The sequence below is a fragment of the Micrasema longulum genome, unplaced genomic scaffold, assembly GCF_059751315.1.
Source record: "Micrasema longulum isolate JH-2025_06_02 unplaced genomic scaffold, ASM5975131v1 h1tg000197l, whole genome shotgun sequence".
Classification (NCBI taxonomy): domain Eukaryota; kingdom Metazoa; phylum Arthropoda; class Insecta; order Trichoptera; family Brachycentridae; genus Micrasema; species Micrasema longulum.
The window spans coordinates 612,404-629,902 of NW_028277402.1; the positions used below are offsets into that span (position 1 = coordinate 612,404).

General features: G+C 31.3%; 1 protein-coding gene across 4 annotated transcripts in view; it reads right to left on the reverse strand.

Annotated features, from left to right (window-relative positions):
* Nucleotides 1–14,386, reverse strand: part of Mical (Molecule interacting with CasL) — a 55,654-nt gene extending 41,268 nt beyond the window's left edge. For all 4 annotated transcript variants that reach the window (XR_015825506.1, XM_088243243.1, XM_088243242.1 and 1 more), the window contains exons 1-13: nt 14,260–14,386; nt 10,566–10,738; nt 10,120–10,293; nt 9,459–9,702; nt 4,373–4,560; nt 3,897–4,067; nt 2,929–3,325; nt 2,288–2,491; nt 1,479–1,691; nt 1,269–1,402; nt 811–859; nt 627–694; nt 376–439 (exon numbers count right to left, since the gene is read on the reverse strand). Coding sequence is in view for 3 of the 4 variants with exons in the window: in XM_088243243.1 (XP_088099369.1) it covers nt 376–439; nt 627–694; nt 811–859; nt 1,269–1,402; nt 1,479–1,691; nt 2,288–2,491; nt 2,929–3,325; nt 3,897–4,067; nt 4,373–4,560; nt 9,459–9,702; nt 10,120–10,293; nt 10,566–10,727 (2,068 nt within the window). In the remaining variant the exon portion in view is untranslated. The remainder of the gene's footprint in view (nt 1–375; nt 440–626; nt 695–810; nt 860–1,268; nt 1,403–1,478; nt 1,692–2,287; nt 2,492–2,928; nt 3,326–3,896; nt 4,068–4,372; nt 4,561–9,458; nt 9,703–10,119; nt 10,294–10,565; nt 10,739–14,259) is intronic.
* Between the last annotated feature and the right edge of the window lie 3,113 nt (nt 14,387–17,499).

Below are 17,499 nucleotides of genomic sequence, written 5' to 3' on the forward strand. Positions count from 1 at the left end.
AAAATAGAAATAAACGTATTTATAAATTACCTTAAATCAAAACTATTACTCAATGGGAAAAGGAAAAAAGAGGAAAAAGGAAAGGAGGAGAGATTAAGGAAGAGAAAGGAGATGTTTCTTCAGACGTGATTTAAAAAGAGATAATGTAGTAGCATCTTTGATGGTGTATGGGAGATGATTCCACAGTCGAGCCGCATGGACACTATATGAGTTAGAGAAGAAAGAGGAATTGTGGATGGGTATTAAGAGAGTGCCTTGAGTATTAGAACGAATAGGTAAACCATTCACTGATAAGCGTTTAAATTTTTCACGCATTATCTTATCAGTTTAATCTATCTTCAGTTTAAATAAGAAGAATAAAATAAATACGCTTACTTTTTCTTTTGTCTTCTCTCTCGGTCAAAAGATCTTGGGGATTTTTGCTTGGCTCTGGAGATTCCTGAAAAGAAAATTTATATGCATAAGAAATGAAGACAGTTTTATTTTTTTATCTTAGAAACTGCTTAGAGAACCAACAAAGAAGTCTTAAAAAGACACTGATTGGAATTTTGAAAATATGCTCCTTAACTCTCACAATGAGTATAATAGCTCCGAAGAATAAAAGTTAATCATAAATAAAACCTTACCACACTGTCTCTTTTAGACCGCTTCTTTTTCTTGGATGAAGATATTTTCTTTCGGCTATCACTCTCACCTAAAACAGTAAAACAATTTAAAACCAGTCAAACTAAAGAACTGCAATAATTGATAAAATTAATATGGTGGCTAAACAATATGAATTATGTAAAAAGGTAGGTTATATGTACTTACGAGACTCAGCAACTGCACCTCGTGACGCATCCAATAGTTCCAAAGAATCCTAAAATAAAAAAATATTACAATTAATAATTGCCTAGCTTGGAACGGGGTATGTATCCTTGTTAGCTGGGAAAAGTGAACGTAAAATTGTGTTTTTGATAAAAAGTTTAAATAAATTAATTTTTTAAAATTGAAATAAAGTGATAAAGGTTTTAGATCTGAATTTGTTGCAATAGAGGGGCAAAAAATTGAGAAGGGAATATGGAAGATTAGACAGTTACAGGGCTTATGACCTGTCATTGGCTGGTTTAAGTGGCCACTTTACACACTGTGTAACATTCACCATTCGGCCCATGTTTAAACATCCACATTTCCGTATGTTGACTTTTGTGATCCTTTCACAAAAATGTTTTAAAAAAGTGATGCAAGATAATAATATAATGAGAAGTTTATTGATATTTTTACATTACCCGCTTTTTGTAGAATGTGTATGGTATTTCTCCTTTGAATAGATAATATACTTTGGACATGTATTCTATCATGCTCACAATCTGGTTGTCATTAATCTCGGACATCTCAGCAGCACTTACAAATGAAGGCACACCTGAAATATAATATGTTTTTTAAATGAATCACAAAAACTATATCATTATAAGTAGTATATAATTTTAAAAACAAACCTAGTTTTTCTAAAACCTCCATTGCAAACTGGTTATTTTCGATGGACAAACTTGGATCTAAATCTTCCATATCGATAAGCTCGGGTCTATAGTTGTGGATGATCCTGATTAAAATAGTTCCATCACGGAAGGAGTAGATTAAATCATTCACGGGATCAGGAGCAACCTCACTACGAACCCATTCCAGAATGGTGTTAACTGGGACAAGAGTGCCTGAAAATACCATAGTATTAAAATGTTAAATTTACATGAGAAATTGAAAAAAAATGCACTTGGAACCAAATGACTTTCTAACAAAAAAAAAATTAGAGTATGTCTAAATGTATGAAGCGCAACTGATTGTCCAGAGTGGCGAAGCATTTGTGTAAGGAGTGCGGACGCAGGACGCGGCGCAGGCCTGGTGTCCGCAGTAAAAGCGATTTGTTTGTTATGGGTGCATTAAACCATTTTTATTAAGAATTATAATTTTTATTTTTATAATTTGCACATTTAACCATCCACGACACAGGCCGTGCCTCCGTTATTGAACTTATCAGCTTAAACTATTGAAACCACTCACGACATCTTCTCTCACTTAAGAAAGTTTCGCCATATGCTTCTACAAGCAATTGATGAGCCTCAGTTGCAGATTTATTTAAATTGAAGAAGTATATCAAAAGTTCCCGCAAATGACTCTTATTCCATCAATGTGTTTAAAAAAAAATACAACTTCCTAATTTGTCATTTTATATGTATGTTTAATATTGTGATACGAGTAATGAGTGAATTTTATTTAGTGAACAACAATTAATCTTTTGTACATTACTTACAAGGTTTTTGCCACTTTCTCACAGATATATTTGAGATGTGCTGAGCAGCTGGAATTTCTAATATGTTCACAGGACGATCCGTATCAAATAAATGTATTACTTGATGTAAGCCAACCATGCTCTTATTCAGGGCGACATATCTAGTTGTCGGATCAACACTATAGTGAATTATGTCTGAATTCAAATTCGAAGGTGTCGTTTGAGCTGAAATCAATCAGATAATGCATTCTAAATAATTGGCAGTACAAATTTTATTGAATCAAACTTGTAGGCAGACATCACCAGGTTCATGTGATAGTTGCAAATCTGTCATTTTTTCAAAAAAACAGTTTTCATATGAACAATGGCCGGCTATTATATATTAAAACAAGTCCATGCACATTGCGGCAAATTCTCGGATCTGTATCTCCAATGATCACACAGGTATGTACTTAAAGTTTCTTTATAATTGATTCAAACCGTATAACGACACTTATTTTAATTATGCAGTCAAGTATTAGTATAGAAATTGACAGTTTAAGACCATTTAAAAAAAGGGTTCTCTTATAAAGTAGATTTTTTGCAGATTTACAACTTCTGTATGGACCTGATGATATATTGAACATAATATAAATGCTTAGGGTGTTTATGTAATGACTTACCCAGTAAACGGTATATGGACTCTCGCTCAGCAACAACATGAAGTGGGTGTACACCGGTAGCCCAGAGGCGGAGAGCCCAACAAGCATCTAAGGAGGACAGGAAACCGCGAGCACATCCTGACCCTGTAGGCCAAAAGGGCTCCAGAAGACTGTCTCCAACAAGACATGTCAGCAGAAGATAACCAGATCTCTCCAAGACTTTACTGGCATTCTCTGCCGCAAACATTGAGGTGAAATCAAACACAGAGACATCCGGGTGACCATAATGGTTCACAGCAAACTCCAAGTCATCTAGCTGATAATTCGTAGCATATTTGGCTGCGTCCAGAGCGTAAGCTTCCAAAGCAGCATTATTTATATTTTCCCTCGAGAGTAATTTCCCAGTTTCGCTATAGTCCTGGCAAACATAATAATATTGAAGAGTAGCAATTTTTGTAATCAAACATAATCGCTCATTTTAAAAAATTCAGCAAATACAATATAATGTGTACAATAAAATATTCAATTAAAATCATTTTCTGAACCCCAGCAATTAGAGACTTAAAATACTGTAAGATAACGATTTTACTATTGCAATTCAATGCAAATGTTTAAGACTTATAAAACCCTAATTAAACAAAGAGTAGTCACATACACACAATAATTTGGTTATAACAAACGCGATAATTCTGTCACATTTATAGTGAACATAATTCCCAGATATGGTGCACATTTTTTTATACAATATAATCTTAAGTTGCTTTGGTGCTTAAAAATATCAGTTTCTTAGAATACAGCATGACAAACACACTTTTATGATAAAACAGTATAATGTAATATATCCAAAATATTCAACAAACACCATGCCTGTCAAATTCGCTTTAATAATCTATACATCGCATAACACATGTAATATTAAAATACATACATTTATAGTTTACACGCAATCGCTGCAATTATGAAGTGAATAGCATTATATTATTTATTACCTTTAAAAGAACTTGTCTCTCAAGCAAACTTTGTTTTTTGGCCGTCATTACAAAATAATGGGTGTCATCCTTATAATAAACTATATTTTCTAAAGATATTTTACATTTTTCTTTTAGTTCATTGAAAAATGCCTGGTTAAAAATAAATGACGTTCCACTAATTTCTGGTACCTGTGAACAAAAATTAAAAGAATATCAAAGAGGCTAAACCATAAACTGTGTTAAGCAGAATGTAGTGAAAGAATGATAATATGGTGATCAATAATGCTACAATCAACATAACGAGTACATACATGAAGGTATGTTAACATCTAATGTTTAACCAACTTTGTAATTTAAAAAAATCACTTTATAATAAATGGCATTAGTTGTAAAAAATAATTAATTAAATGTACATATGACTGACATAAATAATTTTTTAAATGTCAGTAACAGAAAATTCATTTATAAATATCACGTGAAAAATTAATACTTACACTAGCTTCCTGTTTGGTATGTCTATTTATAAAATTTACTGTGATGGCAATTGCTAATTTTCCACGGAATTCATTTCGTTTGAAACCGGGAAGTGTATTTCGTTTACCATCAGCACCGATAAGAACATCAAACTCAAATTTTGAAACGGGATGGTTAACCGGAGACAGAAGTGCCCTCCAACCATGATCTGCAACAAAATTATCAATAAGCCACTTACTTGTACACAATGCATTCATTCTTAGTCAGATATTCCAGACATAAATTTGGACATAAACTATCAATCATTTAAAAGGTTGTAAAGCGCTATGACAGTAAGCCATATACATTCAACCCCATCCCACGACTCTTAATTAAAAATTCTTATAATAATGGAATTATTAATCCTTATTGGATTTAATAAATGTGGTACCTATTTAAATTTGGTTTTAGATCGATACATTATATTTTCTGATAAACTTTGGCAAGAAATAGGATTCAATAATGAAGTAAGGGTAAGAGATATAATTATTTATTTTAGTGCAGAGTTGTATATTTTGTAAATATTTTTTTCTCTAAATAACATTTAATCTACGCAAGAAAATAAATGTGTTTATTGATGAAACTCATTTGAAGGTATTTTATTTATATACTAGGTCACAAGCTCTGTAAATGCCTAGACATAGCATGGTTCAAATGGTGAATATTACATAGTGTGTTAATGTTTCCTTCAATAAAATGTATATTTTCAAATTTGGTAGCTTTTTAAATTACTAATAATTACAAATGAATAAGTTATTTAACAATATTTTGAGTTTGTTCAAATGGTGAATATTACATAGTGTGTTAAGTGGCTACTTAAACCAGCCAATTATACGTCACAAGCCCTGTAAATGCCTAGACTTCTATATTTCCTTCTATAAAATATTCTTCATCTCTGTTGTAATACATTAATTAAGTTATTGATTACTGAATTTAAAACTAGAAATAATGAATTAAAACATGTCGGCCTCATGGTGTAGTGGTCAGCGCGTTTGCCTACCGCGCAAGAGGTCTCGGGTTTTATTCCCGACATGATTGACATGAAATATTTATTTAAAAAGGTGTGCCTACACTAGAATATTTCATAGTTCCTGGACTGGCACCTAAAGGGTAAGACTGATTATCTCACCTTCATATAAACAAAAATGAGCAAGTTACGCTGCAATTGGTGAACCAAAGTATTTCCCTATGCACCATTAGGTGTGGAACGAAAATGATAATAATGATTAATTTAAAAAAAATATTTGTATTCTACAAGAAAAAGACACCAGATTACACCAGTGCGTCAATTTATTAAATTAAGCATATAACAACATGGGCGAGGCAAATGTGTACAAAAGTAGTGGATGGAAAACAGTAAGTTTAAAATATGTAATGCAGCAAATATGTAAGCGATGGCGCGATATGCTGAGACCACCATAAGTGCTGCAAATACAAAATTTTATTTTATGTTTATATTTATGTTTATTGTTATAGTTTTGTTTAAATTTATAATTATGTTCATGTTTATATGGTAGAATTGGCTCTGCACTATATAGCCATTTTACTGGAATAAAATAATAATTATACTGTCGAAATTATATTTTGGGGTTTTCTGTCAGGACTTCAAATAATCTGCATCTGTTTAAAACTGGTATAATCACACAGTTTTGTTATTAAAAATATATATATTGAAAAAAAACTTTGATACAATAATTCACTATTGAAGTAAAAACTGTTTTTAATCTCCCCTGGACAAAAGCAAGTTGGTGACTTACAAGTTTTAAAAGTAAGGACAAGAATAAAATAGCGTATATTAATAATTTACTTTAATTAGTGATTGAATTGGCTTTCACCATGATATTTTTTGATGAAAAAAAAAACAATGGCAAAGATTTAACTAATTAATTTTACAAGGAAAATTTCAAAGTTAATTCTTTAAACATTAATTTTAAAAAAAACATTGTTTTCAATGTTACTAACATTTATTCTATTTAAAGAACACACCAATAGTTCGGGAGTTTTTTGACATCTGTCAATGGGAGGAGTGCTCTCCCAAAAGTTGAGTACTTTCAATATAATAAACACTGAAAACATAGTTTTATCATTTCATAATAATTCATTTACTTTCTAATTATAATTTTCTAATATAATAAGAGTAAGTAATACTTTATCTGGAACTAAATTATTGCAGAGTTGAAACATAAACAATATTATCAGTTCAAAAATCCTTTATTTTAGGCGAGCTCTACTCAAAAACTCCTCGTATGTAATGAAATAAAAATAATCTAAAGCTAATAGGGTACTATTATTTACAGTATAGATCATGATTTTACATATTTATGCATACATTTAAATTGTTATCTTGTGATTTGTAATATGTATGGATAAAGTATATAATTCAATAGATTAACTGTATCTGAATAAATTAATCAAAGTTATCAGTATTTCCAATGAATAATTAAATAATGATTGAGAAATATATTTTTTATCAAGTAATTTGAAAACATTGTGCAAAAAATAATTTCACTTTTCTTTGAATACCTGATAGGACAAAGATTATTTTTATTTTACATTAAAAAAAACTACTCTTGGCATTTAGGTGGCTACACATACTCAAAATTTTACACCCCCTGTCAAGGGAGCCGTAAGAAAAAAAAAAGCGTTTTGAGTTAAGTATGACATTAATAGAATTTGGAATGTAGTACACTGTGCCAAACGGCCATAACTACAAAGTTCATTGTAATCGCATACGGAGTGCATAGCGACATTTTAACATGAAATTGATCTATAATGATTTAAAATTCACCAAGGCTGCCATAATACGAAATGTGGCAGTCATTTATCAAGTGTCAAAATTAACAAGTACAGGTATTTTTTAATAAATAATTGTTTTGAATGTACATTACATAATGAATGTTTTATAATTATCTATGGTCAAAAAGTGCAAATCGGGAGGAGGGGGGTGCGATTTAATGATCTTCAAGCTATGGACAAATGTCAATTTTTGATAAAAATGCTGTATAAATTAGCTCAGTTTTTAACAATCGTCAAATGTTGCCAAATGTTTACTGTTAAATGCTTAAGAGTAATAATGCATAAACCTATAGAGAAGCCTTATCACTATGTTTCATAGAACGCAAGCGATGTTGGTTTGATGGTTAGCAACAGATTGGTGGCCATTTTGTTTTGTTTGACAACACACACATAACGGTTCTGTCGGATGCTTTTGTCGGTGTGCTTGGTTTTTTTTGTAAATAACTTGGATATTTACGTTATAATAAATAAAAATCGACTATGGTGAATTGCAGTATTTTTGGTTGCAGCAGTAGGAGGGTCAAAGGTGCTAAAGGAGTCAGTTTTCACAGGTAATTGATTCTGAATATTTTCCCATGATTTACATTGATTTTTGGCATTTATTGTTCCGACACGTGTATTATGTTGCTTAAAAACTTTCCTTATATCAACATATTTACTTCAAATACTATTTTTTCTTAATTTAGGAGATACATTTGTGAATTAAAGTATGTTTACTGTTGGTAATGACAGTTGATTAAAGGCAATATGTCAGGGCCGCACTACGCATCCATATAAAGTTAGAGTTTTAATCGAGTAGAGGTTGATTAAAATTTTACTCAAAAATAGCAACGTAAACCTTGAACTAGCATCTAAAATGACGTATCTAAATTTTAGGCCGCTACGACTCGCCGTTTCGGAGATGTGATGGACAAACAAACAAACTCAACACAGGACTTTGATTCCACAGAGTTGGGATTTATGTCTCAATGAATGTAACATAAGAGATTGTGAATGAATAAATAAATAAATAAACACACACATGTATTTTCAGTTTTATAAAATAAATATAGGTGAATTAAAGAAAAATTAATTTGAATAACCCTGCAATAATAAATACACAGGTACATATTTAAAAGTATTTACAATGCAAATTAATATCCATTTGGCAATTCTCGACCTGAGTATGGCCCATTGTTTTGCTGCGAACTGTAGCTTACTTAATACCCAGTAGTCATAGAATGGTTTTCCTATGTTTGGGCTCCTCTATAGCTTGGCGCATTATTACTCTGAGGTTAAATGTAATTAGTTGATACCAGATATGCTAGATTTTTGACCGTCAAATGTCGTGAGTTGCTACCATGCTCGATTTTTGACAGTCGTTATTTTTTGAAAACACAAGGCCACATATCGGCAACAAATATCGAATATGTTTGTAGGCACCTTTGGATAGTCAGTTAATTATTCAGTGTCCTAGGGAAAGCCAGCTGCACAGCTTTATTTATAGTAGCTGTATGCAATTTTTATATGCTCACAAGGTATATCCGGTATTATTTACAAGTGTTATAGGTGGTAAGTTTGAGTACTTTTTTCATAATATTGCATCTTCAATGAAATTTTAAACATTGTAAGGGAAAGTGTAAATTGTTTAAGAGAGGGAAAAGAGTGTTGAAAATAAATCATATTTATTTATTTTTTGTTAATTCAAAATAAAATAACAAATATTAAAATACATTTTGCATAATAATTAACTTTTTAAAACCTTTCCTTATGTGAAATATTTCCATATATTTACTGTTAACCCTTTATCTGTATGTAAGATTTAAACTCCTATATCTTTATTAAAGTCACAATTAAAATTGATTAGGTGATTTGTGAATTCGGAAAAAGAAATTTATATATATTAACTGTTATTATATGTTCTTTAACATGAATACATAAACAAAAAAACAATTAACTTAAATGTAATTGCCTAGCTTGGAACGGGGTATGTACCCTTGTTAGCTGGGCAAAGTGAATATGGAATTGTATTTTGATAGAGAGTGTGAATAAATAAATAAATAAATTATACCGTTATACAAAAGTGATAAACTTAAGACCCCACCGTAAAAGTTAACAGCCTTATACATAAATACATGAAATAACTGAATTGCCCAAGCGGCCAATTTTTACATTATTACCTGAATGAAGACCAAATACGTGCGCTATTGCATTGCGTCTAAATATTTAAATTTTACCTATGTTAGGTCTTATTTTTCTAAATATGGATTTTTGACAATACAAAAAACATACCTGCTTTAGGATCAGGTTCAATCAGACTTTCAAATGCCACGTTGTCATGAACTTCGACACCTAAGATCAATGAAACTTTGAGTAGAATAAGCTGCAGTTGGCGAATGCTAATATGATCAATAGCACCAGCACAGAATTTTCCAAAAAACTTCTTAGCCCCGATATTCTTTAAATCCTCTATTACAAATGGCCACAGATGGAGAATATTATTTCGGGTCATTCGATCTCTTTTTTCGATAACAACCTAAAATAAGAAATAAAATTAATATTTACCTAAAATAAAGACAGATCTAGATATCTAATTTTTGGAAGTTATGTAATTTGTATGCATTTTCTACACCGGTACTTAAACACATATCAACTCTTGAATTTAAAACTATATGCATTTTTGACAGCTAAGAATAAAACGGATAAAAAATCTTGATAATTGATTAAGAATGTTTGACAAAATTAATACCTAACCTAAATTTGCCATAATTCTTTGCATTTGACTATGAACCAACCCACACATAAAAAAAAAACTTAAAATTCAAAGAGACATGAGATTGAGCGAATTCAATTGGAAAATTAGGTTTAATAAAATTTGTAAGTTTTTTAAATTTGTTAAACTAAGAGATTTTCATTAATTATTTATTTATAACTAGTTAAGAAGATAACTTACCACTTTTGCACCAAGAAGTTGTGCATCTATAGCAGACCTCAATCCACAGGGACCAGCACCGATTATTAAGACTTTGGTATGAGGACAAACTTTCCCCTGGTTGTACACCTTAGAATTATACTTTAAATCTAATTTTTTAAAGATAGCATGAGCCTTCCACGATCGAACCGAGGACTGCAATTTAATGGGAAAGATTAATAAATTACAAAACCTATTAACACAAGCGTATTCTTAACCTGCGATCATAAACATAATTGGGGAGCAACAAAGTAACAATTCTTATTATTGTAGATAGGAGGTGCTGCGACCCGTGTAGATATATTGTGACGGGCATAATACCAATACTATTGGTTTATTTTATAGTTAATATTGTTCAAATGGTGTCACCTCCTTTGCATGTTTAGTATCTGCAATTTATGGGTCAACTAGGTTCAAATGAAACTCACCTTTAATCTGGGATAAAACTCTTGTATATTGCTTGGTTTTAATTTTAAGATGCTACAAAGCTCTCGGAAAAGGCTCAGTACTTGTTTCATTGTAGGAGCGGATATCAATTTCTCTAGGGTATCCGCTGCAAGGGCAGCTTCATATTGTGTTAAGCCTGCCATCTTGCCGGAATCTACAAATCGAATATAATATAAATTATATAATAAAAGTCATTATAATACAAATACATTCATTTCAACATATGCTAATTTTTTTTTTAAGACAATTCACCTTAAATGTAGTACATTTCAATAAATGTGACTGTTAGCGTTGCAAAATTAGTAAGTTGCATGTGATTATTGATTTTAATCACCGATGGTTTCACTAAAATATTTTCAAAATTGTGTCCTGCACTAGGTCCAAAGTAAAATAGAATTAGTATATGAAGGCAGTAAATAATACACAAACAGCTCCAAGTCCTTGAAACTTGGAACAAATCCTTTGAACTGGATTCATGTATATCAACTGCCTTGAATTATACATTTATGAATGTAGAAAGGTTGTGTAGCAATACAATTCTAAATCCGTCCAGCTAAAGATAAATGCTTTTTCTCTGGGCGTGTGAAAGTACTAAATAATACATTCATTGCAGCGATAAATACTTGTTGGATTATTCCAAATTGTGCTGCAACATTTCAATTTAATTAAATATAGATATAAATTTATCAATTCATTCTGAACTCTAATGTTGATTAGGACGGTAAGTTATGTAATATATATAACTCACAATTAATTAAAAAAATTAAAATGATTTATTTTATATTTGAATTTAAAAGGATAAGTGATTTTAACCAAAGATATTCAGGACGATTATAGAATAATGTTTTCTTCTTTTCCATATTCTTTACTAAGTGGAGCATGTGAACATCACCAGATGCCTCCAGGAGACTCTTCAATTCACTGTCTCTAAGTGCAACTGAATACAACTGAAAGATTGCCATAGAAAATTAGCATATTTCAAGTTGTAGTTGTTTTGAGGATGCAGATATTCCAATAAAAATCAAATTTAAATATGCATGTTTATATTAGGTGTACAACTTTGTTTCTGATGTTTTCCTGCAGATGACTTTAGCGGTAAATAGTAGTCGAAATAAACAGATCATACATGTCATGCAATAAACTTGGGCATCTGTCAACATTACCTCATAGAAACATTATTCGATTTGTGTCTGCATCATAAAGTTATTCTCAATTGAACATGTCAGTTTACGAGTCGAATTCTCATCATTTGCTGGTTTTAATTTTCTACCCATCGAATGCTCTCAAATACTTATGATGAGGCTGCTATTAGTGAGTGGTTTCAATGCTTCAAGAATTATGATTTATCCGTAGCGGTGGAAGAGAGAAAACTTTGTAAGATGCAGAATTAGAGGCATTACTTGATGAAGACTGGTGTCAAAGTCAAGAAGAATTGGTATGACCATCGGGAGTGACTCAACAAGTAATTTCAAAACACTTCAAAACCATAGGAATGATTCAGAAGCAAGGAAATTGGGTGCCGTACACGCTGAAACCGAGAGATGTCGAACAGCGTTTATTTGCTTGTTACAGTTGCTTGAATGGTAGAGACTGAAGGAATTTCTGCATCACATTGTTACTGGGGTCAAAAAATGGGTTCATTATAAAAACCCCAAGCGCAGAAAATCATGGGGATTTTCCGGCCATGCTTCCACGTCAACGGGGAAACCAAATATTCACTGCTCTAAGATCATGCTATGTATTTGGTGGGACCAGCTCGGTGTAGTGTATTATGAGCTGTTAAAATCAAGTGAAACAGTCACAGGTGATCGTTATCGAACGCAATTAGTGCATTTGAGCCGAACATTGAAAGATAAACGGCCACAACACAAGAGTGTAAGTGCGCAACATAAAGTGATTTTGCATCATGACAATGCTCGATCGAAGAGGTCAAGACATCCTTAGAAACTTTGAAATGAGAAGTCCTACCCCACCCACCGCATTCTCCAGACGTTATTCTATTATTTTTTGTGAAAAATAAATGTTTGCATTCTTATGATTTACCCAAATATTTCATTTTGAGGGCCATTTTTGACTAGTTGAAAATAATTTACTATTAGAAAATGGGAATCAAGTTAGGGTAGAGTGGGATTCGAACCACGGACTTTCGATTCATGGGTCCGAGGCCCTAGCCACAGGACCAAAACCCGCTTCAATAACTATCTTAGACATAGATCTCTTGTTGTTGTCTACTTACTCATATAGTTTTTTCAATAGATGGGAGTGGTCAGCGACGGACAATACTATGAATTATCTAAGTAGAACCAGTTTTTTTACAATAAGGTCTCAAATTTCAGAAAAGAAACGGTGGAAGGAAAGCTGTACACCTAATGTATTATAACTACTATCTTCCACAAACATTCATTTTATCATACACACCCCCGTCGAGTGTGTCTACTTTTCACATGATCAGACTTAAGATTTTGGTTTCTCTTTGTTGGTCATCCTCATCCTATGTTACCATTCATTCTCGCCACATACATATATCTGTGTAACCATCCTTTTATCATCCATTTTTTATATTATATAATAGACGACTCATATATATATATATATATATATATATAAATATGGAATCCGTATAAAATTATCATCTAGGTAGTAGATTACACGTTTCTAGCAAACGTCGCTGTCAACATAAAAAACAGGCACAATGCACTTACCTTTCGTATTTATTTATATCTCAAAAGCACCCTTATCAAAAAAATAATTAATACAAGTGAATTATTAGCTGAATGCATAACTATTTTAACTGCACTCGACTAAATTTTCCAGATCATTTTAAAGTTGAAAACTAGAAACTTAAATATCTTTTTCACTTAAAATATTTCTGCAGAAATAAGAATTATCAATAAAATATTCTGAGTACACTTGGAAGAAGCATTAAAAAATACAAATTTATTTATAATATGAGAGCATACTACTCGGAGAGAGTGTTTCACTTTCACTGAAACATTTCCATAAAAATGTTAAAGAAACAGCAAAATATTTCTGCTTCGTTTGGTAAGTATGAATGTGTGTAATGTTATGCAAAACCAATTTGACAGTTACTTCTAGAGCTCTTTCACACCCCTTTCACATTTCTAAACAAGCTACCCTGCACTTTACGGGAGAATTAAAGATTCGATGCAGCACATAATAACACGGAATACTAAGCGATTTTCTATTTTTAACAATGTACTCATTAATAACACGGATATATATTCACTCTAGTCCGAATATTGCGCAAAATAAATATCCAAATGAACGCGAGATATACAGAATAATTTAACATTACGTAATCCGAGATGCGTAAATATTTTTTTGGACATTATTAGTAATTAGTTTATTTATATTTTGGGACACGACCCACTAACGGATGTTCTATACAAAGTGTTAAGCCATTAGACTGAAGAAAGTGCATAGCAGACACACGATAAACACTCATTAAGTATAGCGGTCAACTTGTACCGCGTATTTACTTTATTTCACGATTATTCGTGTATTAGAATACTGAGGATGCTCTCATCAATCATCACTGTAGGTAGATAATATATTATGTCGAGAAGATGACAGTACCCCGCACTCTTAATAAGGCAACATAAAATTCCAGCCCAGACACATAATCAAATCAAAATGAAAAACAGCAATACTCACAACCAGTTCACGAACAATAAAATTACGTACAGATGATTAAATAAAATAAATAAATCAGTGAAATACTAACTAATATTAATTAATGACCACAGCCCGACCACACACGGCCGGTGCTAAAATGGAAATCACAGATTAAAAGTTAAGTACAGATGCGCCACATCAAACATTCGAACCATAATACGATTTTGACATTAGACCATAAAGTATCTATGCAATTCTGACTCCAACATATTCAAATAATTCATGAAACGAACGTACGGCGCTTTAGACGCTTTCTTCACAATCGGCGGCAGATTCAACCAAGTATTAAAAACGTAATAAAAATAATATTTTCTCAATACGAAAACCATTCAAAGATCACAGGTATTTTCTTAGTTCAACGCCTTTCGTTCGCCTTTTCAAAAATGTTATTGCTACAGAAGTATTTTCAATTATTATTTAACTTTTCTCTTGTAAATTTACGGGTAAATAATAATATTTTTTACTTTAATTTGTAGTTGTATCAATTTTTGTTGACGTAACCGATAATTTGGTAGGAATAAGAAACATAAAACCAAATATCATCATCATTCCATGTTTCATGTCCGCTCCCTAGTTCGAGCATATGGTGTCCATGAAGATCCTCCTGACATCTCTGTCGGCTGCCAGCTCCTGTGCATCCTCCTAAGCCAGGTTCGCGTCCCGTAGTTCTGACATGAACACTTGTACTATTAATCTGTGACATGAACTGCCGACGAACAGTCAGCCAGTGGCTTTATATTTGGAAAACCAAATTTAAAGCGCGTATAATATTGTACATAGGTGTAATGTACTTATAATAATGTTTTGTTCTGTTTAAAATAAAAGATAATATTCACTGTGAGTAACTCGAAAATGAAACAAATTTTCAATGATGTGAAATTCTTTCTGAGCAAGCGACTGCAGCGCCAAATACGCCACATGAAAAACACAACTATGTAATACTTACAACAGATGGAAACCAAAGACAAATTAATATATTATAGATATATGAGTTGATATGCCAGCGAAAGAAATTCTTGCCGATGGTGTTGCAATATAAATAAAAATACCCGACTTTTAGGAAATTAAAATACACAACTGGAACAAAAATTAGAATTGAACAGTTTTATAGTTTTTTGGACATAGTGTAAAAATGTCTAAATGTATAACTACCTTAACCAGCTATACTTGCACACCGATAAATGTTTCGTTATTTCGTTCACTAGAAATACAAATTCAATTATTTTCAACTATGAAATTAACGGTAATTGTCTTGTCCTGAAGACGAGGTGAAGAAATTTAGATGTAAATAAGGCTTACAGAAACCTTTTCTTTATTATATGCACTACTTAACCATTCAAAACGACCGTATCCTTCAAAATTTCATATAATGCATATGTTTGCAGCCATCTTGAGTTTTTTTTTTTTTTAAATTTATTCACACTCTTTATCAAAATACAGTTCCATATTCACTTTGCCCAGCTAACAAGGGTACATACCCCGTTCCAAGCTAGGCAATTACATTTTAATATATTATAATACTTAACAAATTAATATAGAACACAGACAAACAAAATTAAACTTATTCGGATACATATTTTGATTCATATACATACAGACATACACATATATACACGCATGTATATGTAAATATACACATATATACACATGTACATACACACACACGTACATACGCCCATGCGCATACACGTACATACATTTATAAAAACATAGACAATTTATGTATGTATAAATATATATTTTTTAAATTATTTCTTATTTTTTTTTATTTTATTTTTGACATCCAGTAAGGTTCTCCAATCCGTGGCATGCATCAACAAGTTTGCTTCTGTTGTTTGGAATCCTCGACATGCAATTTATATATTACAACTATACAGGATGTATCCTTCTGTAGAAGAGATTCTTTAAATGTCTGTATCGTAAATCTCACTCTTATTTTGACTCGTACGAAGACTCTTCTTCCTTTCATAGTTTAACTTCTTTTTCTAAACGTAGAAGCATTTCTGATCTGTTTTTTCACTTCAAAAATTTTATCAATAGTCCTTGTCTTTTAGAGAGTATTTCAATAAACGGTCCCGTAAAATCGACACGACTAGTAAAAAAATATATAATTCATTGCCCAAAAAAATATGTTTCAAACTCGTTTATGTATCGTAGCTGCTCCAAATTTAACTTACTTTGTACCCATTAATATATTTTTTTAATACAAAGTTTTGTTACTCAAAAAAAAACTTTTTGCAACACTCTAAAATTAAACATATCTCAGTGTGTACTAAGTTTATGTAAGTACCTTTAATTATTTTCAAAAAAAAATTATCGTATCAAAATTTGAATCGGTAGACTATATTATAAAAATCCCTCTACTCCACTTTATTTCCTTGTCCCTTAACCTTTTTGCTTTTTTTTTCTTTTGCCTTTTGTACTATATATATTTTTTTTTAACATATGTTCTCTCAATATGCTTGTGAAAAACTTTTTCACTATTTTTATAAAACAACTGTTGTTTTTCTTTAAAAAAAATAAACAAAATAAAATACCTAATCACAAGTTATTTAAAGTGAAACTAAAATTGTGAATTCCAATTTTGAGTGGCTGGCAACTAATTTGCTGTTGGAGCTCCGATCTGTTTTAGAACGATATACTAAATTATCAAATAATTGGTTTCTCATTTGTTTTCCCGCTCTCGAAAGATTATTTACTGATTAGATTATTCTTCTAATATATAATATAATCGTTTTTATAATTACTGAATTTATTAAACAGGGACAATGGCAAAATATATTCGAGTGGGTGTGAAAATCGTCTCTGAAATATATAAATTTTGTAATATTTATGACGTTTATTCAAAATTAAGCCTTTATGAAAAAGTACACTTTTAATGTATTTTAGTTGCGCTGTTTCAGTTTATTTACATCACTACCTTTTTAAAATGAATTCATCGTACGAACATAAACAAAAATCTATTTTTGGAATATGAGAACGTCCACTTGGTCTAGCGCGTAGTGTATTTCGATTTTTTATTATAAAATCAGTATCAGTAAATCAGTCAGTAAAACTATATAATTTGTATCTCTCATAAAAAAAATAGACTGTTATTGTGAAAAAATATTAGTCAGGGTATAAAATGAACCTATACCAAAAACAAAAGTTTGAAGGTGAGTGGGCAAAATTTAAAATTGGTCAGGATATTATGTGAAGGTGTTTCATAAAAATACAGCT